This window comes from Calypte anna, chromosome 2 (genome assembly GCF_003957555.1).
Source record: "Calypte anna isolate BGI_N300 chromosome 2, bCalAnn1_v1.p, whole genome shotgun sequence".
Classification (NCBI taxonomy): Eukaryota; Metazoa; Chordata; class Aves; order Apodiformes; family Trochilidae; genus Calypte; species Calypte anna.
The window spans coordinates 27,892,062-27,915,793 of record NC_044245.1 but is presented as its reverse complement, the minus strand read 5'-3'; the positions used below and the strand labels follow the sequence as shown (position 1 = coordinate 27,915,793).

The window sequence follows — 23,732 nt, the reverse complement described above, 5'->3', positions numbered from 1 at the left end:
AGCAAAAGGTTAATAAGCACCCACTAGTTCCCAGTCAATAAACACTATTAAAAAGAATTATCAAAGTATGGCAATGGCTTCATGATTATTTTTCCATTCACAACCATTGTCTACATATGCTGCATTCATAATCAATCTTTTTTTTATTTTTTTTGCTGTAAACCAAGTTTTTTTGTTTTTTTTTTTCATTTAGGGCTGCACAGGGGAAGAAATTATGATGTTTGTTTAAAGTTTTGTGTTGGTTTGTGGGCTCTACTCTTTGGTTTTTCCAATGCAGGAAAATGAGTTGCGGTGTCAAATTTCATCAAATATTAGAATTCTTTTTCAAGAGAATGTTGCTGGCATGGGATGATACAAGTATTTTATAATCAAATTTATATCACACACTGTTCTTTTGATTCCAGACTCTATGACAATTTTAAAACAGGAACATTTGTTCTGTGTAAGAGTACATCTCGAGATTTCGAAGTTCACGTTCGCCAGTGGGACTGTGGAAGTCTTCACTACCCAGCATCCTGTAACTGTGGCTTTGTTGCCAAAGAAGGAAGTAATATAATTGCATTTGACATGTGCAGTGGGCAGCTACATGAGTCACAGCCACACTTATCTGTAATAAGTAGAGACACAACAGGAAGCAATGTCAGAATCACCGAATCCTACGAAGGAAGAAAAGTAACAGTAAGTAGTAAATACTTGCTTACAGGCACAATGGTTATCCCAGCAATTATTTTTATGAATTCACACCAACTTAAGAGCTAAAACATGCTTTATTTTTTGCAATTAAACAATAGCATATTGTTTATTTTACGATCATAGTCCTTTGGCCAAGTGTTTTGCTTGATGAGCAAAGGGTGCTGTCCTCAAAATCAAGGATGTGTCAACATGAACAATCGTTACATGGAAGGTGCAGGTTTCAGGTTCAGTATGCACTTAATTAGCAGCCCTTATCTTCTACAGTGAGATCTCTCTGTACTCTGTTTTGCTTATGCCACTGTCATATAGGAAGGCTGTGTGTGCTGATAATTAGGTATGGCAAATCACAATCACAGAATTAGAAGTGTAGGAAGTTTATCTGGAGAATGTGGCTCTCAGATGAACGTTTATGTTTGTAATTTTCTGTTGCTTTTCTCATGTAGATGGATTTGCTGTAGGACTCCACTGAACTGCAAGCAAAGCAGAATGTAAAAACGAAGCCCTCAATTGCTCTTTAATCACACTGTTGTTCTAAAATGCAAGCCACAGAAACAGATATGCCTCTTCAGTTTCATCTGGCTTTTGCTATGAGACTATGTTAAATATTTACCTTTTATCTGAAATGCTTCATCTGAAGACCTTGGATTTTATATATTAAGATGACAGTAGGCCGTAGAGAAATGAAAAGGATACTGAGGAACCAGAAAAATTAAGTGACTCACTCAGATTTGTACAGCAAGTTAATAATAGAAATGGCATTTAAACTTGTAGTGGATTTTGCTTGTCAGACTTCTAATGTTTCTTTCAAGATATTTTAAAGTTGCCTAAAATAAGTGGTAAATATTTGACACGATTCTGAGCTATCTAGAACACTTGGGATCAGCTTTGCATGTAGAAGGTGACTCTATAGTAAGCTACTAACACAAGAAATCATGTTGCTGACAAAAAGAAAGTTGAGAAAGGTGCTGCCATAGAGTTTCTTCATACTGCCAGAATCCCTTTCCAGTTGCTAGTGTGTGAAAAGTGATCAGCCCAGCTGATTTTTTTTATTATCTGTGGTTTTGCAATCACTGACCTCCCACAATATGACAGCTAAGGGTGAATGAAGTTTATGGACCTATAGTGCACCATCTAGCTGCCTGCTAAGGTTAAGTTGCATGGGTTTATTTACAAGGCTTAATGAGAAGAAGAAATAATGAAACTTGTCTAATCCAGAATATTTAGAGACAGAATTTAATGGGATGTGTTTGAGTGCCTGGCCTTTTCCAGTTGTTCCTTGCCAACAAACATACCTGTTTTATTAGGTAAAATCAAAATTGTGTTTCTCATTATGGTATCATCAAACCCTGTGTAGGTTTTGTTTCCATCTGGAGCTTTTGTTCGTGCTGATGTGAGTGACTGGGGAATGAGCATAACCCTGAGGGCACCCAGTTCAGATTACAAACATACAGTAGGACTCTGTGGCACCTTTGATGGAAGTGCAGAGAATGACTACCACACTGCAAGTGGATTGGAAATCCCAAACCATGCTAATGCTCTTCTTTCTTTTGTGAAGGAATGGAGGTAACAAAATACTTCTCTCTCAGTCAAATGGTCCAACTTTTCCTTTGCACTCTTAAAGACTTGCTGAAATTAAAAAAAAAAAAAAAAAAAAAATTAATGCTAGAATGTCATCAGCTCATTCCATGATCAGGTTTAGAGCAAATTGATACTTAAGAGCCAAATTAGTTTTTTAAGTAATATGATCTAAGATCAATTTGAGTACGTGTTGAATAAAATACCAGGGTAAATAGAAAAGATCCTGTCTTCTCAGTTCCTCTCTTTGCAAGTTGCTCTCATGGTGTTGTGATTTAGCTGGAGTCCTGACATATATCTGTATGTTGCAAATTCTGTGACTTATGTTGTATAAGTATGAAAAAATAAAAAGCCAAACAATGGTTAATGCTTTATTAAAACAATGAAAATAGGCAGGAAAGTTCTGATACAACGTCATCTTTACCTTTCTTCTCCAGAATTCCACCAGGAGAGAGCTTGTTTGATAAGACACCTGCTTCTTTAACGTCTTCTAGAAAAACAGTCTTCTGTGACTGTGCCCTTGAAGATGCTGGATTGTATCAATCAGTGGATGAAGCAGACACAGTTCCTAAATCAGAACGTCCTCTGTCTTGTAAAGATAGTGAAAATGGTAGATTTCTTTCTTTGATACCAGGACTGGATGTCACTGCTGAGTATCTTGGTCCACTTGATCTTACCACAGGCATAAAAAAACGTTCATCTGCATATGGAATTAATTCATCTCCACTTCTGCAGGGGCAGTACCATCAAACCAAACTTCACAAACCATCCCCAGTAAACACACATGTCTCTGCAGCATCAATGGGAAGAACTGGTGTAGAAAAAGAAGGAACTTCAAGCACAGGCATTGGAATAAATTCTCCCCATTACAACAGGCATCTTTCCAAAAGTCAACCTCTTAGAAGTCGAGGGAAGCGCCAAAATTATTATGAATACCATCCAGTGTTTCTGTTCCAAAGTCTAAGCCAAGCAGACTTGGAGGGTTATAGTTATTTTTTCCCAGAGGACCATGCCACTGACACTGACCAGAAGTTTCTTCCTTCTTGGCCCACACCTTCTGGCCTCACTGAGTCTAGGGCTGTGTTACTGTGCCAGCAGGCAGTAACCAATTCCACTATAGGAAGATCTTGTGGTGGCCTTCTTGGACGGCGAGCAGAGGATGTGATCTCTATGTGTGTTAAAGATTTGCTCCTGAAAGATGACCTTGGTTGGGCAGGAGCTTCCCTAGCTCTTCTAGAGAATGAATGTGAGAAGAGAGTTTTGGAAGAAATAAATTACAACCGACAGGAACTTGAAGGGTCAGTCGAGAGCCTACTTACTGCACTGAAGTGTCCCAGTCTCTGCAGTGGTAATGGGGAATGCACAGAATGGGGCTGTGGATGTTTTCCAGGCTACAGCTCATACGACTGCAGCATACTGGCTGGTAAGTGGTGGGGCAGGAAGGTTTACTTAAGTAATGTGCTCAGTATTTGTGCAACGTGCATTTCTCTTGCTTCATTTCTCTCCCGCTTTTGTATGCTGCCAGGGGTTCCCTACAGTGGCCCTGTTTGTTGTCTGGCAGTTTAGTTTCAATTTAGTACAGTTGTAATAGTTTTGTACTCAGCCTTCTTGTTCTGAAGGGCAAAACCTGGGTTTATTTTCTGGTGTGGCAGATTTAAAAACTTTATGACTCCAGGAGTTCGCAGTCCAGGGTATTGCCCCAAGCAATTCGCAATGTTTCCATGTGCTATCTTCTTCAGGAGAGATCTGCCACATCCATGCATTCCCTAATTTTTTATAGTCTGTGTGCTCTTGTTTATTAACTGTAAATGAGATGTTTCTCTCTTTGGTGATGTGATATCTGTGTAAAGTAATGGTTAGATGTACTGGGAGCAGGACTGGTGGTGAAGACAGAAGAGATGCATCAAACAAAGATGGGCAGGGTTTATTGTGTGGTGTTTTTCAGTAATTAAGACACTTCACAAAACATTAATTAAGCAGGTCCACTGAGAAGTTTGAAAAGTGCTACAAAAGTAAAACCCTTTCAAAATGAAAGCTTTTAATGTTTTGCTTTGCAATGGTTTTTTGTTTTTTTTTTGTTATAGTGACTTACTTAAAGTCAAACAGGGCAAGATGTAAAAGATTAATAAAAATAAATATTTGATTCCTCTTAAAATCAAAGTGGCTTTGCTTCAAAAAACTATTTTTACAGTTCTAATCTTTGCCAGTTTACTTCCTGAAAGAACTTCCACATGAGATGATTTTAAACAGAAAATTCCCATTATAAATTATTACATAGCTATAACCTTTCCAGTTTGTATTACTAGAGCCTTAGTTGCATTTAGATTTTATTCTGCAAGTGTGATGCAAAGAACCATAGATAGCCATAAGAACAAAACACATATGCACAAGTGTTTGTTATCAGATGAATATTTTCTCTGCTCCTTAACATTCAAGTTCCAAGAGGACAAAATGCCTAACGTTAAAGCAAAAATTTATTTTATCAATAAAAAATGTTTCTGTTTATACCTTTAGTCAGCTGGCTCCAAATTTCATTGTTTACCTACTTTTCTTAGTTGGCTAGAGAATGATACCTACTGCATAATGTAAGTACATATGAACAAGTTGATAAACTGATATTCATTGTCTAATCTCTGCTTTGAAGACCACGCTCCAGAAATTACAGAGCTGGAGAATTCAGGGCTGTGCGATGTTCGTCAGTATGACTGCACCTCAGTGAGAGCTTTTGGACATGGCTTCAGGGAGTCATTGAATCTGAAATGTGAAATGGTCAAATTACAGGTAGGTCTCCCTGAATAGTAACAATTACATTTTTAACTTCTCAGGGAACAAGGGGAAAAAAATGGCCAGTGTATTATTCATTGATGCGGGTCCAACCCAATGCTTTAGTAGAAACTCACAGCAAAGGCACTCAGCACTTTGCAGCAGACACTCAAGTCTTTGCAAGATTGCCATTTCCTCCATGATAAGAGAAATACAAAATGGAATGGGAACACTCAGCAGCCAAGAGGGAGATAACAGCATATGGCAGCTATCCATCAGAAAAGGGCAAGGACAGCCCTATTAGCAACAGCCTGTACATCATTGTTTTTCGAACTTCTTATGGAGAGGAACTGAAGGACAGCTTCTCTGAAGAAGGACAGCAAGGTTCAAGACATTACTAGATTTCTGTCTCAAATCTAATGCCTGAAAAAGCCCTTTTATAAGCATAATAAGTCTGTTATGAAAAAAGGAAAGGCATTTCCATCCCTGGAGATATTTAAAAATGGATGTGGCACCCAGTGCCATGGTCTAGTAACTGCAGCGGTAGTGGATCAAGGGTTGGACTTGATGATCTCTGAGTTCCCTTCCAACTCAGCCAATTCTATGATTCTATGATTTTTGGTGTGTTGTCCATTTCCCTGGGGTTGAATACCAGAGCTATTTAGTGATACATATCAGCTCTACACCTCAGGTTTGAACAGGGGATTAAAATGTTGCACTGTAGACTAAGATGCATCTGTATAGAGAGATTATTGTAACTGAGACCTGGAATTTGCTCACAGCAACATTTACAAACAGTTTACAATTGTTAGCCTGGGAGAAAGAACCTGCAATTACAAGTTTCTCTATCATGTTAGAATAAAAAAAGCTGCAAAGTAAAATTGGGTTTCACTGATGTAATCATGGAGTGAGCAATGGTGAAAGGGCAACCATTCAATGGGAAACTTGTTACTGAGACAGAATTGCTTTTCTTAGCTAGTTCCAGCAGATATTAAAATTATTTTGACAAATTAAGCAGTGCTGACTATAGATTTTTCTTAAAACATTATCTTGTCATCTGAAAGTTGTCTTGAAATGATAAAGTCAAGAGTAAGTTTACACTCCATTTTATTAAAAGGCTTTTAGATCAAGCTCACGGTGAGAAAATAATTGGGAATTCACTTGTCACAGTTAAAAACATCTCAGTTTTGACTCATGACAAGATGGCCTTCTGTGACACACTAGTAAAGTATTTGGCTCCTAACTACAGAAATTTTTCTGTGTGGTAGCAAAGGAACACCATTGCTGATAGGTCCATGGATGACTTGCTCTCATTACTTTTGAGGAAGACTCTACAGGGTTAGTGGTGTAAGCTATTGGCTAGTGCAGAGCCATTAGATGTGTTCAAACACTATGCAATACATGTTTTTTTCTCTGGTAAAAAAATACTCTCATAATGCATTTAACTAAAAAAATAGATTATCTGTCTTAACATTTAGCATATTGATAGCAAATGGATTCCTGGAGAACCTCTCACTGTGCCAGCTGTCTTCCAAGATGCCAGGACTGTTGACTGCCCATTACCAAATGATGGCCAGAAGTCTGAAATCAGGGATCCGGTTGATGATAAACCCATTGCCATGTGGCAAATAAAGGTACTCACAGAAGTTTCAAATATTCACTATTCACTATTCACTCAAATATTCATTCAAGATGAAAATAAATTACATAGATACTTTTTTTAGTGGTTGCTAAGGGTGGAACTTGCTTAACCTGGAGTCTCAGTTTCTTCACCTAAGCTTAAGTGCTGAGTACTATTTAAGAGTGCTCTTCTGCATGGGGACTGGTAGATATGACCTAGGACTTAGAGAGACACCCATTCTTCAAGAATAGAAGTTAAAGTTCCGGGAGTTTCCCAGGAGCATTTCAAGTGACATTAGACATATTTATGTGAAAACTGAGCTGAGCCCAGCCTTAATGCATGAATCTCTGTGTGACATAAATACCCAAGATCTCATACAGATGGAGTCAATGAGATCAACAGAACATAGACACTATTCAGTTTAACCTTAAGTAGATGCCTCCATGTGGTTGGTCAAGTATCTGCCTAGATTTATTGTCAGGAGTGACTGAATTTCTGCTGAGTTTAATCTGCTAAATGTAGGTGTCTAGCAATGAATTGAACATCATACCAGCTGTCCACCCTGGTGATAAGTTGATATCTGTCTGGGTTAATCCTTTTTTGCTATACATCTTGCAGATTTCTAATGATGGAATCACTTATAGCAACTCTAAACCAATTATATTATATGATGGAGCCTGTCAGACTTGTGAACCACAGGAATCTGCGTTATGTACTTTAAAGGTATATATTTCATTACTCTCTATGATGAAAACATGAAGGCAGAAAAAAAAAAAACCCTAGAAAAATCAGCAGAACACACCCTGTTCTTGTTTCCAACAGGGATTTTCCATGCACGAAAATGATAAGCACAGAAAGAGAACGGGATGAGGCAGTTGTGAAGAAAAAAATCAAAACAAAAGCTCTTCATAAAATAACCAAATAAAACCAAACATATTGTCAGTTGTTTAGGTTTAAGAACAACTTTAGCTGCTGTGTGGAAGTGCAGAACAGATTAGATTTTATTTGATGCTTTGCAAATTCATCCAGATTTACTGTTTGATAACCAAATAATCATATTGTCATCTCTCTAAAAGGAAAAAACCTGCAACATAGATGGACTCTGTTATGGTGAAGGTGACACAAATCCAACCAGTCCTTGCTTAGTCTGCAGACCTGACATATCAAAGTTAACGTGGTCAGTCATTGAAAGTAAGTTATAAACAGGGTTTTTTTTAATGGCAAGAAGTTCAAAATCTCCTAGGTTTTTTTTCTTTAATATGTGGAAATAATTAAATTTTAAATTTAATTGGTTAAGTGTTTCTTTGAAAGCTCAGTACCCACTACTTCAGTTTATAATTTGATCTTGGTTTTTAACTGACATTTCTCCTAATTTCTGAAAATGATATTTTGCTTTCCAGGCCATGTGTGTGAAAGTCAGGTTTTTCTGCTTCCTGTAGTCATCAGAAATAACTGATGAAAATTAGACTCTCAGGCTAATTAGCACTTCACAATCTTTGGATACTTAGCACAGCTATACCCACAAATGTTGTCTTAACTTTCCAACAAATTACTCCAATTCTGAACAAGAGAAGAATAAAAGAATTGGTATTAAGTGGCTTATCATATTTACTAACCACTTAGTACTTGGACATAATTCACATTGATGGCATATAAACATGGCCTCAGTAAATGCTTGAAAATATATCCATGGCTGCCATACTTCAGTCCTGTTAGAAACCACAATATGAAAAGAAGATTTTTCATTTTTCTTCTCCAGAGTACAAAGTTCTAGCCTAGAACTTTTAGCTTTTCTGTTTCAGGTCTTGGAATATACAAATCATATTGGTCCTTTCACCAAATGAGAAGTCTCTTGGGGTCTTACTGGTAGGCAATCCAGCCTTCCCCATCAACCCAAGTCTACAGCACCTCAAATACAAGAGTTCTATTGGTGTTTCTGTGGGTGAATGTGCTAGCAAGACTCTGACTGAATTGGGAAGGGTCCTGCATGAGTTAGCCTGCTGGTGACTCTCTTATGGAATCTTTTCCTAGTTCAAACTTGTACTGAAAGTCAGTCTACCTATAGCTATTGCAAAAGAATGAAACATGAATAAAATTAAACTTCTCCAGCAGCCAGGTAGTCAAGGGATGTCCATATTACAGCCACAAACTGGAATTCAGTATTGCCACAGCCAGAAATGAGGGAAGAGTGTAAACCAGAGGCAATTCCCCAAAACCAAGGATGACAGGTTCTCCAGATTGGATGATGTTAGGAACCAGGTGTCCTAATCTAACTGCTAGGACACTGATTACAGCTTCTTCTCCCTTTTGGTGTCTGTGTTGTAACCCAAAATTTAGAAATCTTGTTCACCTTTCCATGTTCCAGCTTCAAAAACTATGTTCTCCTAAGAGCTTTAAGAAGGCTTCTGCTTCTCTCTTTCACAGAGGTTGTCCTGGTTCTGCTGCTTTGCTTGTTTTTACCTGGTGTCTCTAGACATCTAGTTGCTCATGCCAAGTAGGTTATAGCTCATCAGTGCAGGCATCTTAAATATCTCACCAGTGAGTTGAAGTTGTGCAGTTGAAATCCTTCTAAGGAACAATAGTTTAATGACTTATTCCATCACCTCATTCTCACTTTTGCCAAGATAGTCACTGTAGCCCATTCCCAAGTATTATCTGCTCATTTCTTAAAGGAAACAGCAATCACCTCTAAGTGTTATGGCTCCTTATACTTTCAGCTACAAACTATCTCTGCATAGTTAATATACATTGTTTATATTTAATGAATTCTGAGTTGGGTCTCTGTATAGATGCAAGTGTCTTCACAAGCTTTTGTGTAGTCATTTCTTGGTTATGTTGTTACAGTTGTGATGTGCTTTTCAAATTACATCAGCATTTAGGAGAAATAATTACATGCAACTTTCTTAATAGAAAGATATGCTCCTTATTAATTTTTATACATGTATTGCAACTTTTGTTTAAAAGAGAAAATATCTCCTTTGTTACAGACAACCAGCCTCCAGTGCTTGAAACTTTTCAGGGTATGCTACAGACATTTTATGGAGAAGACTTAGTATATCAGTTTTTGGCTTCAGATCCAGAGGGCTCTGCTATTCATTTCACCTTGGATTCTGGTCCAGAAGGTGCCAGTCTTTCCCCATCAGGTCTACTTTTGTGGAAAGCTGTGTCAATGAATCCCCATAAATTAAAATTTTCATTGACAGATGACTGCAATGCAAAGACTAAGGTAGAAATGGAGGTAATGAATGTTACAGTAAAATGACACATACTGGCAAGATGCCTAAGATGTCTAATTACAAAACTTATTGCTAGTTAATTTATAAAAAGAAAACTGTTTTACTTGGCATGTTTTGTAGGTCAGTGTGAAATCATGTGATTGCCTAAATAATGGCTCATGTGTGACAAACATTAATTTCCCACCTGGAAGTGGAAGATATCTTTGTGTGTGTGTGGCTGGATTTGAAGGTGATCTCTGTCAAGTGAATACTGATGACTGTAAACTTAACCAGTGTGGTACTGGCAGATGTGTGGATGGAATAAACAGCTATTACTGTGAATGTCCACCTGAACTGCAAGGTAAATTGCTGCTTTATTTAAATAATTTAGTGATAAATAGGACTTTGTAAATTTATGTTTATAGTTTCTTCTGGTTTTTTGTTTTTTTTTTTTTAATTTTTGAATGTAAACAACTTACTGCTAGAATATGAAGAAATGTTATGGTCTTGTGATAGAGCTGTGTGATACATTTCAAGACTTTTCTTGCATTAATACAATGGTTGTTTATATTACGAGAACAAATTTTCATTGTTTTCCTCCACAGAGGTAAACTCAGCAACCTAGTGAAACACAGGAGTGATGAGATTCCTCCTGTGCTTCCAAGTTAAACTTTTAGTCTCCACAGTTCATCTTCTCTATATTCTACAATAAGCAAGATACTTGATATAAGATGAAAAAATGTGAATAGCAAACTTAGACAGCTGTACTTATTACATGGACTGAAATACTCTGTTTCACTCAATAGTAGATGCTCTTTTTGTATTTAAGCACCTGTATACATTTTACCTTTACCTTTTATAAGCACGCTGTCAAAATCTAGAGGCACAATATTATAAAACAATATATCTGTATTTCAATGTAGGTAAAAATTGTCAAGATGATGTAGATGAATGTGTATCCAGTCCTTGCTTCCCTGGAGTATTTTGCTTCAATACTTTTGGTTCTTACTATTGTGGTCCATGCCCAGACAATCTGCAAGGAGATGGGAAGTCATGTCATGGTAAAAGTACTTGTTTTTCAAAAGATTGTTAATACCATATTGTCATTCAGATAAAATATCTTTGGTTGTGCTTTATTTTTCTAGCAGTAACTTAGAACTCTTATCAGTAGTCAGCATAAGAGGCCTATGCCTCTGTTAATGTCTGGGAGAGAATCTCAGTTGGTGACATCAGACTGCACTGGGTCACATAGCTGTAGAACACTTTTTCAGGCGACTAGAAAAAAATATATACAAAATACCCCAATTCTTTTATCTCGCAGTAGAATACAATGAAATGTATTCATTCCCTGCATTATTTTAATAATATGAGTCATTATTGACAAAATAATTCAATTAGAATGCTTAACATGGATATGTTTGCCCAAATCAAGCCACTTTCCAAGTAAAATACCCAAATACTTCTTTTCAGTGCAGCTACTTATATTCTTAACTTATATGCTTAAAATACTCTATTGAAAACTTCTAAGAAACAATTTTTATGGTTTATCTGCTTTCTGAATTATGAATTATTTTTGGGTACTAAACCTTTTAACTCTGTAATTTATTTCCAGTTGAAACAAAAGTAGCTATAATGTACCTTCACACCTTTTGTTTTTAGAAAGATTTGAAGGCACTGCTGTTGAAAGAAAGGATTCCCCAGGAGAAATTGGAGAGTATAAAGGTGATTTTTTTCATAAAGAAAATGGAATACCTGATTCACATACTGATAAGAATATAGCTGGCAGTAAGGTTCTAGTCAGTTTTATGTTGTTTTAAATTTTCATTTTGGCTCAATTTATTGCTGGAGTTCTATTCTGATCTGAAAAATGAGACTGAAATATCAATATCAACAAATCCCTTAGGTCAGTCAAGTAATTTTAGTGACTGTGTGATGTATGGCATTCTTACTCTTGCCTTTTGTTTTTTTTTGAGTAACCAATGACATAAAACAGGTAACATGGGGATAGGGACATCTGTTACATGAGATTAGCAAAAGTTCATGACATTCTGTTGAATTCCATTCTCCTACTTTAACTCAAAGGAAAGGTGAAGGAAATGGCGAATGAATGTCTATAATTCCAGAATTCTGTAAAAGCTGTTGCTGGCATTTACAGCTCTGTGCCCACTGAGGGTTTCTTTGCAGGAAAATCTTGTGTTTCTTTTCCTTTTATCTCTGGATTGTTAGTGGGGGAGGAGAAGAATTCTTACTCTGCTGCCAGTGATGGATAATTTTTCATCAGCTGCAGCATGGGTTGCTTTTCAGCAGCTGGTGACAGCACCCTGTAACAGAGATTCAGTAAAGTTTTACTTTTTGTTGACCATTTTTTATTACTGTTCTAAATGGGGTTAGGGAGAGATCTTAAGTTAGGTTGGATAATCTTCACTGCCCACATAATGCTAAAACCCCATTTATGGCATCATGCCCACCCACCAAACTACTCAATTTTCCTGGGCAGAGTATGAAGAGCTTTCAATCCACTTTGCACTCCTAATAAAACCGAGCCAGAAAATTCAAGAAAGTTGATTTAAAAGTTTGGAGAGTAAAACATTATAGTACTTTGGCTCCAAAGTGGTGGATTATTTGCCTAAAATAATGTCCATGGTGTATCACTAAGAGTAAGCATGTGCAAGCTGAGATTAAATATCTGCTTCTAGACTCTAGGCTTACTACTAGCACTTAGACACACCAGTTCACACTGGTGAACCATAAACATTATCTTTGCTTTAAACTGTTTCAGTTATCTAGTTGAAAGCAGTATATGGAGCTGGTAATTTCCTCTGTCAGTAAAGCTGTTTATTGACCCAGTATGGGAAAATCTCTGCTGTCTGCTTCTTGTATGTATGGTGCTTTCTCCTTCCAGCTATAAAAATGCTGGGATGAGTGTGGGAAAGGACATAGCCCATTCTGCTAATTAGTACTTAGGTTTTACTGCACACATATATTCTCATGTAGAAAATGGAGAGACATCCTGAAGCAGAGAATGAATGGACTATGCATTTTTCTGTTCAGAAGACATTCCCCACTCTCAGAAGGAAAAAGTCTCATAATATTCCTGTGCTTTCTCCCCCCTCTTTCTTTCTAAAATGCTCTAGGTTTTCAACAGTCATCCCCTGAGAAGGCTTTGAGAATCTCAAGCTATATTTCCAGTTCTACAGATGTCCCTGAGAGAATAATTTCTACAGAAATGATCAGTAGCAGCTCTCCATCAGCCTCCACAGGAAAAACAATGACTGTTTGGAAGCCACCTCATTCTCAGACAAGTGCTTCTGTACAACCTACTGTCACTGGGAACATTGCTCATGCTCTCAGTGCCATCAGTGGTCACCTTGCTAACGTGGAAGAGAGTTCTTCAGTGCATGCTGTGTTGATTGCATCTTCAGGGACCCATTCTGTGTCACCTGAGAAGAAAACAAGGGCACAGGTTGAGGCCGTCAGCTATTCTGAGACCAGCAGGAATATTTCTCCTAGCAGCAAAACAAATATAAGCAAAAGGCTTTCTTTGCCAAGCAAACCGTTCAAAGGTGGAAATACTTACAGGGCTGAGCACCTGTTAGCCAAGCATAAGGAGAGTCCTTTACCTTTTGTCCTTGTTGAAGTCACTATCCCACCAAAAATGCTCCCTGAAGACTTGAGAGGAGCAGTGACTCCTAAAGCAGTGACCTGCACCGATTTACCATGTTTTCCTGGTGTTCCTTGTGAGCCAAGTCAGGATGGAAGCATCAAGTGTGGTCATTGTCCTTATGGTTATTATGGAGATGGCTTCACTTGTAGAGGTATTACAAATAATTTCAATAAATGCTTTGCAGGAAGGAATCTTGTGACATCTTTATAATTTGAAGGTACATCATTACTGTGTGATCAGTGACACACATAATTTATGGAATTTTCTCATTTCCATTATTAATATTGGTGTAGGCTACAGGCTTCTAGTTTTATGGTTGCACTTGGAAATAGTTTTCTGCTGCATCTCGGGGTACTTACAGGCAGGGACCTAATGGGTTCAATGTGATCTCTTTGTTATGTTAGGCAAGACACAATTGTGCTGAAATGCCACTTCTATTTTGCTTATTCCTTTTTTTTGTTTTTCTTCATTGCCTTTCAGTGAAATGTAGACAAACGTGTGGCAAAAACATGGAGTGTGTGGCACCCAATATTTGCAAATGCAAGCCTGGTTATGTTGGTTATAACTGTCAGGCTGGTGAGTATCACATTTTGACTTAGCCTGTTGTAACTCAGATCCACGAATGACTTGAAGATCATTGTTGATTCCTTTATTTTTTTTCCACAGCTCTATGCAAACCTGATTGCAAAAACCATGGAAAGTGTGTTAAGCCCAATGTCTGTGAATGTCTACCAGGATACAGTGGCTCTACTTGTGAGGAAGGTAAATAGAATAATTGTGGCTTTTTTAATCCACAGGTACCCAAAATATGCTGTAAATAACTTTCACAACTGTTCATTTAGACACCAAAGGGTTGTGTTCATTATACTTCAACAGAACTCCTAGAGTAACATATTGTTATATACCCTACTTTTTTGTTACGTACTGTAAATGTTGATTGTGATTGGATATTCCTAAGTCCACAGTACGTGGTGGACTTCTCCAGTGAATATAGATACCTCTAAGCTAAATACTTCAAACGAGTGCAAGTCCTGTCTGGAAACTGTCTCAGATTTCTTTTCTTTGAGGCAACCACTACTGTTGGGACTCTGTGTACTCTCTTGGAATTCCTTCTTGTTATTTATTCTTAAAAGGCATTGCATATGTCTCTTTATTTTATATCCAGTTCTTTGTTCACTTTCAGTTGTCAAGATTTCCTTTCTTCTAAAGCATACCAAATCTATGCATCTTTTTAGAGGTGATTGCTTGAAAAACATAATTCTGTATCTGCAGCACATTGTAAACCACCCTGTCAAAATGGAGGCACATGCTTGGCCAGAAATCTCTGCACCTGCCCCTATGGTTTTGTGGGACCAAGATGTGAAACAAGTAAGTAAAAAACCATAAGGGAAGAATGCAGAACATGCCTCTTGTTCTTCAGGAGCAAGAAAACAAATGATGGTTTAAATTTTTTATGCATTCTAATTCCAGCAAAAAGCAATACCCATGCCTCTTTGAAGGCTTCCATAGTTGGGCTTTCCAACTATAGTACAAATAGTTTATTATTTATGATTTACAAGCATGGAGACACTGAGCATATTTTGCATGTGATACTACCTTCAGAACAAACACAGATGTCTAATTTTTGTCCTTGCAGCTTTTTAAGTTCTAAATTCATTTCAATTGGTTGAACGTTGAGGTATATACAGAAGTTGGGATCAGTGAAGGGTGAATCAGAAAAACTGAGATACAGGCAAGATGAATTCAGAACCACATTATGGAGATGTTTTTTTTTTTAACTTGGTATGGAAATTGGAAAATCTGCTGTGACTATAGCTGAAAAATTGGAATTAGTTTCACATAAATTTTATGTAGCAAATTGCAAATGCTGCAGTTTGGCAACTCTGATTCTTGTGTGGATTTCATGTCCAAATTTAGATATATGTTTTACATAGAATTCATTTTTACTACCGAATACACCCAGACCATCATAATTTCATGGAAGAACATTTTGTTTACATTTATAAAGGTGCTAGCTTTTTATGGATTTGAGACTAGATTAAACTATTCAGCAATTCCTCTTCAGCTAGTGGAATTGTATATTATTTCCAATGTTAATATTTGGGAAAGAAGTGAAAAATGAATCAAGCATACATTATAACATCTTTTTCCCTTCCTTCTCCTTTGTTTTTGCCTAACTTCTTGGATGGCAGTGGTTTGCAACAGACACTGTGAAAATGGTGGTGAATGCCTTACTCCAGACACCTGTCAGTGTAAACCTGGGTGGTATGGACCTACGTGCAGTACAGGTAACACTCCTGCAACTTCCATGTGCCTGGGAAATCATGAGTGGGACCTCCCACAGTTTGAAATCTGGAACCATGTGGCTCAAACAGCAGCGATGGGGTGGCTGCTTGCTGCAGCAGAGCCCAGCACTGCCTCTTGTCTCTGCATGTTAGTTCTGCTGCCCACAGCATCTCTAGAAAGTCTAACATTGATCCTAAAATTTTGAGTAAAGTTTTAATGTGACTGGTGTTACCTGAAGTTGTCTTAGGTGTTTAATTCCTGTCCTTGCAATAGAAGCATGTATTTTATAGACTTTATTTGGATGTCATGCTTTCCACTCTTCCTTACCCTGTTTCTGCAGCAATGTGTGACCCTGTGTGTCTCAATGGTGGTTCCTGTGCTAAGCCAGATGTTTGCCTCTGTCCATATGGATTCTTTGGTGCCCAGTGTCAGAATGGTAATACAATTTTTTTTCCCCTTCCCCTCTTTGCTGCCATTATGAGGAGATCTATGGGAAGACACTGTTGTCTTAAGACATGAAACTCACAAGCAAGTCACATACCTGAGAAGTTGTGCAAAACAGATTACATTGTTTTTCAGATTTTATGGCTGATTCAGCGAATATCAAAGGAGAATGGGAAATCAAAGTTTTCCTAGTCTCCATCTTAACTTTTCAACAGTGTTCAACCAGTTCCATTGTATACCATGCAGTCTGATCACTCATATAGACATACCATTGCCAACCTTGACCCCTTTCAATCTGATTTTTGTCTTTGCTATTGACATAGTCACCAGTCCACATTGATACTATTTTTGATACAGGCCTGATAGTGTATAATTTGTCAGAATTTTAGTGGTAAACTCATGTTTCCTAGGATTATATTGCTAAATCATGTGCAAACTACGGCCTTTTCTCCCTGTTTGTATCTTTAGCTGTCTGCAGCCCACCTTGTAAGAATGGTGGTCATTGCATGAGAAATGATGTCTGTACTTGTCCTGATGGGTACACAGGCAGAAGATGTGAAAAAAGTAAGTGTTAAAATCCTTCCAGGATCCAAAAGGAACCAATAGATTAATTTGTAGTCAGTTAAATACATTAAACAGCAGATGCTTTTGATTTTTAAGGTGTCTGCGAGCCAAGGTGCATGAATGGTGGAAGGTGCGTAGGACCAAACATTTGCTCTTGTCCTTCAGGATGGAGAGGAAAAAGATGTAACACTCGTAAGTATCTTGCATCTTAAGAGGAGAACCATGTTGAAAACATACTGCATGACTAAAGGACAGCTTTGACCACACAAATAATATGAAGTTAATGCCAAAGAACTCAAGAACATCCACACATTGAAAAAAAACCCTAACAAAAGTTTATAACTTGGCAGTGGAATTTTGGATGGAGAACTAACAGTATGCAGATCTTAATAGCATGGCTAACTCATGAGACCAAAATATCTTTAAATTCTTGTATAGCAAATAATATTTGTTTCTTTCTCTGTTCTTGTCTAAATACATCTATATATCTGCAAAGAGCTGAGTTAATGAAGTGAAAGGATTTCAGTTTGTGCTGTAAAAAAAAAAGCAGGTATAATAGGAAAGGAAGTACAGCGAAAGATTGGAAAATCATGGAAACAGTGGGAAATTACTGGAATAGAAGATGCAATGGGCACCAGCTCTTTAGGAAAAGTTAAAAAACAGGACTGTGATGGTAGCACAGCTGTGGGTCACGTATCTTAATGAAGATATTGATGGTGGCTAGATAAAATGTGTCAGTGGGAATAAAAGCCAGTCTGAATGAAAAACATCATGAAGATGGGTGGGAGAAATCCAATAGATAAAGTGTTAGCATCTATCATAATAATCACTCAAGGTTTAGATATTAATATGGCCAGTGAGCTCTCTAATGGCATGGAGGAAAAACAGCTTTCCCTATATTACTTTCTCTAATTACTAGGGAAAAAAAATTACTCATTGACAGAGTTAACACTGTGGAAGAGAGAGCTGATTATCAAATAGTCAATTAAGCAGTGGTAAATAATAGTGGTTTAGGTTATGGCTTAATAAGCTGGGATGAACGTGTAGAAAAATGGGTCATAGAAAATAACTTCGGATCAAATGCTTATGAGTTGATTCACTGTATGTTAAGTTGCATGACAGACAAAAGATCTTCCACTGAGGTGTGGGTTCTAGAAAGGTAAATTTAGAAAGACCAAAGCCATTTAGTGGTGCTAATTTACTTCAGTATTTCAGACTTTTGTGCCAATCTGTGATTCATGAGACCATCTCAGTGCGTGCTTTGGCTATAGGGCTTTTTGTTTCTTGTTACTTTGCTTCTTCAATATACTGTTGATCTTAGACAGATTTTCAGTGAAGATGATGTGGCTCTTGTGTATGAAAAGCACTCAACCTCTTGTGGGCATCCTGAAATGTAAATAATAAGTAAAAATAATCTCTTAGGATATAACCAAAGTTTGTGGTGATGTCTGTGCAGCAATCTGTCTTCAGGAATGTAAGAACGGTGGGGAGTGTATTGGACCGAGTACGTGTCATTGTCCTCCACAGTGGGAAGGAATCCAGTGTCAAACACGTAAGAATGATGTGACCTGAAACCTCTTGCTTCAGCTCAGTTAGTGTACATAGTGCCTAGAAGTCCTCAGCTTGTACATAGTGCCTAGAAGTCTTATACCTTGGTTGTATTTTAACCCAAATTAGTGTCAAAGGCAGGGTAAAGAGTAGAGATTTCTCTGCTTGTTTGCAAGCCCTCTAGAAAATGATGATAGCCTGGGACCACAGCAGGATGCAGTGGCTTGCTCTAACACCTCATGCTGCTCCAACAGGCCAGAGAGCCCAAGGCAATAGCCTGAATTAGTAAGATGTGCTAAAAAAAGACCTCACTGAAGTCCCTCACTCAGTCTCATTTGTGCCTTCAGTGTGTTCCCATATTAAATCTACATCAAGGCGTAAGAGGGGTGGGATAGACATAAGAACATGGCTCGCTATGCATGACTGTAGAGTTGTCTTACACTGAAGATACGTACCAAGTTCTCAGCAAGCAGAAGTATGCCTAGTAGCCACTCTTCCTTCACCAAGTTGTTTTTCATGAGTATCTACCTCTCATTTTAGCTGTGTGCAACCAGAAGTGTCTGTTTGGAGGCACGTGTGTATTACCTAATGTATGCTCTTGTCGTCCTGGCTATACCGGAGTCCTCTGTGGGAAGAAAATTCAGGTACATGTGGAGTCATGACACCATCACAGATACAGCAATTTAAGAGTCATTTTCTAGCCCAGGCTTGACCAATGAAGCAGCACTAAATACACCCAATATGTTCATCTGATTTCTTCCTTTCAGTCTCCAGCGAGGGAAAATTCATAAAATTCGTATACAGATTGAAGTCATTTATGGGCTGTAATATTTATAGACTTGCTTTCTACATCTGATGTAAAGTTTCTTTGTTTCAAATTAAGCTGATTATCTAGGAATTCCCTAAGATCTGTGGCAGGAATTGGTAACTAACCTCTTCATGACAACCACTGTCTCTTTTCCAGCATCTGACCCATTTCTGGGGAAGAGTTTCCCACTTCTGACTTTTCTTAGCTTGAGTCGAGCCAAGCTCTGATCTTTTTCAACTAACTAAGGTAGCTCTCAGTTCATCCCTGTTTTATACAAGTGTTCCCTGTCACCAAGTGTTACGTTAGCAATAGCATTACTTTTTTGGCCTATAGTGAATAATGACCATTTTTTTTGTTTTGTCACAATCTGTTGTATTCCTTTGCTTCAGTGCTGACAGTCACTCACTGATGTAATCTAATTAAATTTTTCATTACATGTTTTGTGTGATATCTGAGGTAGAAAGCATTCTACTCTTCTTCCATGATCTGTGATGTTTCTTTTCTTTTAATTTCAACATATTTAAACACTTTCATGGTGCCAGTAGAATTCATTTGGTGGAGCTGGGACATAGCCTAGCTGGTTCTAGCTCTGCACACTGGTGCTTTTCTTTTACATTCATCTTTAATTACATGCCACTGCTCACACCTCTACTGTTTTCTTTACTATTCAGTTCTTTGGTCTCCTGCTGCAGCCAAACTAGCATATTCTATCCTTCCTATTTTTTTTTTTTTAGTACTTTGCCACATCATGTTTTTTAATGTAAAAGCAATAATGTGGTTGCCTGATGTGTAGGCACATTTAGTGAAAAATGGGAAAAAACAGGGGAGACAGCACTAGTTTAACTTTATCCAGCTTCATTTTCTCCCAGTTGAAACTACAGGGAGTTCAGATCTTTTTTTTGCTTTATCAAGTCCAGTCTACAATGCCAGTATTATTCATGGTCAGATAGCAGACAACATACTAGAGATGGAGCAAATGCAGTTAAGATATTGAAAAAATAAATGCTCATACACATTTTGAAAATAAAATCTACACATCCTGTGATAATAAACTTATAATGTTTGTAATATGGATTTTCCAAAATGTGGCCTAAAAAATAAACACATTTTTATTTAAATGTTTACATAAATACATCCTGCAAAACATTAGCATATTTTGAATCTAGAAAATACATTGCTGATTAGTCAGACAGTGCTGTGTCTCAGACTGACTTAAGATGGCACATTTTCTTAAAGAAACAAGCTATATGCACAAATTTAACTTAAAGTTGTATTTCTGCGTATCGGGAAAGCAGAGATTCATTCAAATTATTTCTTAAACTGTGTCAAAAAATGGACTGTATCATTAGCTATCTTTTATATTTTTTTTATTATTTTTTTCTCTCCAAGGTACAAAGGCATCATGGTTGAAGAAAAGAAGTGTACCCATGAAATTGCAGTGCTGCATGGATGTATGAGACTTGAAAATAGTGAGAAAGTTGGAGGCAATTCAGAGTTTATTTAAATGAATTTAATATCCAGAAGCATTATTTTAGAAGATTCCTATTACAGTCATGAATTTTGGTGAGCTTCAATACAACAATCTTATAGTCATTAAAACATATATATATTTCTATAATATTTTACTACCTCATGCACAAGCCCCACAGCCTCTGATTCTTCACTGGCCTCACAGATTTAATGAATAATGCAAACTCAAATTTTTGCAGTTTGCTTGATGTACTCAACTGGACTAGGAGATTTCTTTTGTGAGAACAAGATTGTAATAGCTGCCAAGTGTCTTTAGGAAAGAAGGCAGCATTCCACTTGTAATGATACCTCCTATTTTTAAACATAGTTTACACAGGTATTATTTGGCTGCATCCAGAAGAGAAAACAAAACTTTATTATTCTTCTTCATCTTCTATTTGCATCCATCATTATAACAGACAAGCTAGAAATGTGGAAGGAGGGGCAGCCTAAACCAAGGCTTAGCTTCTAGCAGTGGAGACAAGGCCACATGTTCTGGCATCAGTCAGCCAGATGGAAAATAATTCTTGTTCACCCAGGGAAAGCCTTTGTAGTCAGGAACCAGAAACCAACTCTTCTGTTTTGACTTCTCTGTTACTTATGGTCACACAGCTGTGGAATGATTCCTGTGTCTCTAAGACTCTTCTGCCCTTCTTTTAAGATGGCATTCAGTAGGATGGCAAAATTTTGTCTCTGACTCTTTCAGAGGAATTTGACTCTCAGATAAATTTGAGTTTTAGCCATTCTAAATCTTGAAATAGGAACTAATGCAAGGAGGAATTTGTTACACATCATGCAAGATGTATAACCAAATCAGAAAGTATTTGTAAAAACTTCATAAAGCAGTTTTTTCATTGCCTGTTGCTTCAATGAACTGTTGGCATCTACCAGCAGCCAGATGGGTTTTTTTTAACAAATAGAATTCCAGTTTTTCTGAAGTTTCCTACAGAGGAGCACCATCTACTCCCAGAAGAGCTGTGAAAGACATTTCAGTTCCTGCCCCAACCAGCTGAGCTCTGGTAATAGATACAAATGTCCCCCTCGCTAAGCCATTAAAGTTTACTGGTTTGTTTTGGATATAAAAAACCAAAAATAAGTGTCACGAGTTCCTGTTCTCCTGAGCAATATTCAATTTACATACACTAATTCTTAATGGGAAGAAAATGGAGCTCCCTTAGCCATTTACTTCAGCTCTGGGGTGCTGAATACCAAATCATCGCTGTTAGCAGCTCTGTGCCTAGATTCCTGCTCACCTTTTGATAGCCCTCTTAAGTAATTTTGCAAAGTAAGCTATAATTCTGAGGGCTCATCTTCATTCCAGGATGATACCTGATGGATTTCCATGTGCCTGACTGGTGTATTTAAAAAATGTTTTCAATTTCCCTCTTGCATTTTAAGTTTCCACAGTGGCTAATAACTACATCTGCTTGGAACTGTTGTATTGTTTAAAACCTACTACACTTGAACTGATTCCTTTCTCACATCTCACAAAGATCTCTGGGAACAAAAGCTGACTAGTTATTGGAGCTGCTGCCTCAGAATGATTCTTTGAATACACAAGGTTCTGAAAATGTTTTTAAAATGCAAGCACATCAATATCACATAATCTGATATTGTAATAACTCCCATTCCATGTGTCAGTTGCACAGATATTGGGCTAAAGAGAGAGAGATAACATCTGCCAGGAACACTGTTAATGATACTTTGGTTAATGAGTTTGTGCAACCGTCCATTAAGAAAACTGAACCAATTTATGTGCCTTTCTAGAATTCCAGGCTGAATAAAGAGGTTTTTATAAACATAACTTTTAGCATTTCACATTTATTTTCAGTGTTTCTAAAGGCAGAAATTATTTCTTTTACATTTTCCAAATGCAAGCTGCATCAACAAAAGCACATCCAGAGTTTTGCTACAGTAGTTAAAAATGCTAAGTGCTAAGCTGTGTTATTTTCCAGCAAGCACGGGAAGCAAAAAAATCACTAGTACATGCATAAAGACAGACTGCTACTTTAAAACTGCCTGGTATTTATGGGATGAGTTGAAACTGTTTTGTTACTAGGTTGTCCACCATGCACATGGAACAGAATTCACTGTAATCAGAATGCACATGGCAACAATGCAGTAAAATTGCTCAGTTTAACAAGAGGTAGAAGCATATATAGAGGGCTTGGGTACACAGGTTAAAAATACTGTTCTAAAATCTGAAATTAGGCCCAAAATAGTTTGGGGATTTGGAAAGGGGAGGAAGGGCTGCATACTGCAGGAACTGCCAGAGTTCCACTCTGATGGAACAAAGGGCAACGTGTGCCAAACTGGAGATCTTGCCATGATTCTTAGCACATGAGATAGAACAGAGGTATCTTCACTGATTTTTTTTGCATTATTTTTTTAAATACTAAAGAGTGCTGGAAGGTACCTGCATACATCATCCATTTATTATCTGGTTGCACTGAAGTTGCTCTGCAGCCAAGAGCTTGGCTCCCAAGTGGTGACTGGCTATTGCCCATACTCGAAAAGATCTTTTAAAATGCAGTATAATTAATGTTTTCTGAAGCAAGGACTCATAGCACAGAAGATACCACAGATCTTAGCAAGGACTGTTTCCTACATTTGTATCTATGCTGGCTATGATTTGAAAAATGAAACAAAACAAAACAAAAAAAAAACAAACAAACAAAAAATGGGCCTCATGTGAAAATCTTTCTTTTTGGAAAAGTTAATTATATAATCTCATAGATGAGATTAGAAAGTGAGTTTACATTTCTGTCTACTAAAGCAAACCCACCAAGAAAAGTCAGCTCAAATTCTGAAGAAAATCAGCATAAAATTCGCTATATCCACCCTGTTACTTGCTCAAATGGGAAAATCCAAGTTTAAATTCCCAATTAAAAAAAAAAGAACACCTGTATTTATATATAAAAGCCAAACACAGGGGTTAGAAAATGTTGGTAGTGGCTGTTTCTCTTATATAAAGGTATCACATGGCAATTTTGGGTCATTTTAATAAACTTTCACCCACAGCTCAATTATTCAATAAAGAAT

The 23,732-nt window shown here is 37.4% G+C and overlaps 1 protein-coding gene across 1 annotated transcript in view; it reads left to right on the top strand.

The window, feature by feature from the left end:
* The window catches only part of VWDE (von Willebrand factor D and EGF domains), a 37,298-nt gene extending 16,707 nt beyond the window's left edge, over nucleotides 1–20,591 (top strand). The window contains exons 10-31 of the mRNA XM_030445678.1: nucleotides 405–678; nucleotides 2,048–2,256; nucleotides 2,706–3,691; nucleotides 4,913–5,049; nucleotides 6,510–6,665; nucleotides 7,271–7,375; nucleotides 7,729–7,843; nucleotides 9,640–9,890; nucleotides 10,009–10,228; nucleotides 10,791–10,928; nucleotides 11,527–11,589; nucleotides 13,002–13,682; nucleotides 14,012–14,107; nucleotides 14,198–14,293; nucleotides 14,804–14,899; nucleotides 15,724–15,819; nucleotides 16,158–16,253; nucleotides 16,730–16,825; nucleotides 16,922–17,017; nucleotides 18,282–18,377; nucleotides 18,914–19,017; nucleotides 20,571–20,591. Of these exons, the coding sequence (XP_030301538.1) occupies nucleotides 405–678; nucleotides 2,048–2,256; nucleotides 2,706–3,691; nucleotides 4,913–5,049; nucleotides 6,510–6,665; nucleotides 7,271–7,375; nucleotides 7,729–7,843; nucleotides 9,640–9,890; nucleotides 10,009–10,228; nucleotides 10,791–10,928; nucleotides 11,527–11,589; nucleotides 13,002–13,682; nucleotides 14,012–14,107; nucleotides 14,198–14,293; nucleotides 14,804–14,899; nucleotides 15,724–15,819; nucleotides 16,158–16,253; nucleotides 16,730–16,825; nucleotides 16,922–17,017; nucleotides 18,282–18,377; nucleotides 18,914–19,017; nucleotides 20,571–20,591 (4,228 nt within the window). The remainder of the gene's footprint in view (nucleotides 1–404; nucleotides 679–2,047; nucleotides 2,257–2,705; nucleotides 3,692–4,912; nucleotides 5,050–6,509; nucleotides 6,666–7,270; nucleotides 7,376–7,728; nucleotides 7,844–9,639; nucleotides 9,891–10,008; nucleotides 10,229–10,790; nucleotides 10,929–11,526; nucleotides 11,590–13,001; nucleotides 13,683–14,011; nucleotides 14,108–14,197; nucleotides 14,294–14,803; nucleotides 14,900–15,723; nucleotides 15,820–16,157; nucleotides 16,254–16,729; nucleotides 16,826–16,921; nucleotides 17,018–18,281; nucleotides 18,378–18,913; nucleotides 19,018–20,570) is intronic.
* The last annotated feature ends 3,141 nt before the right edge of the window (nucleotides 20,592–23,732 follow it).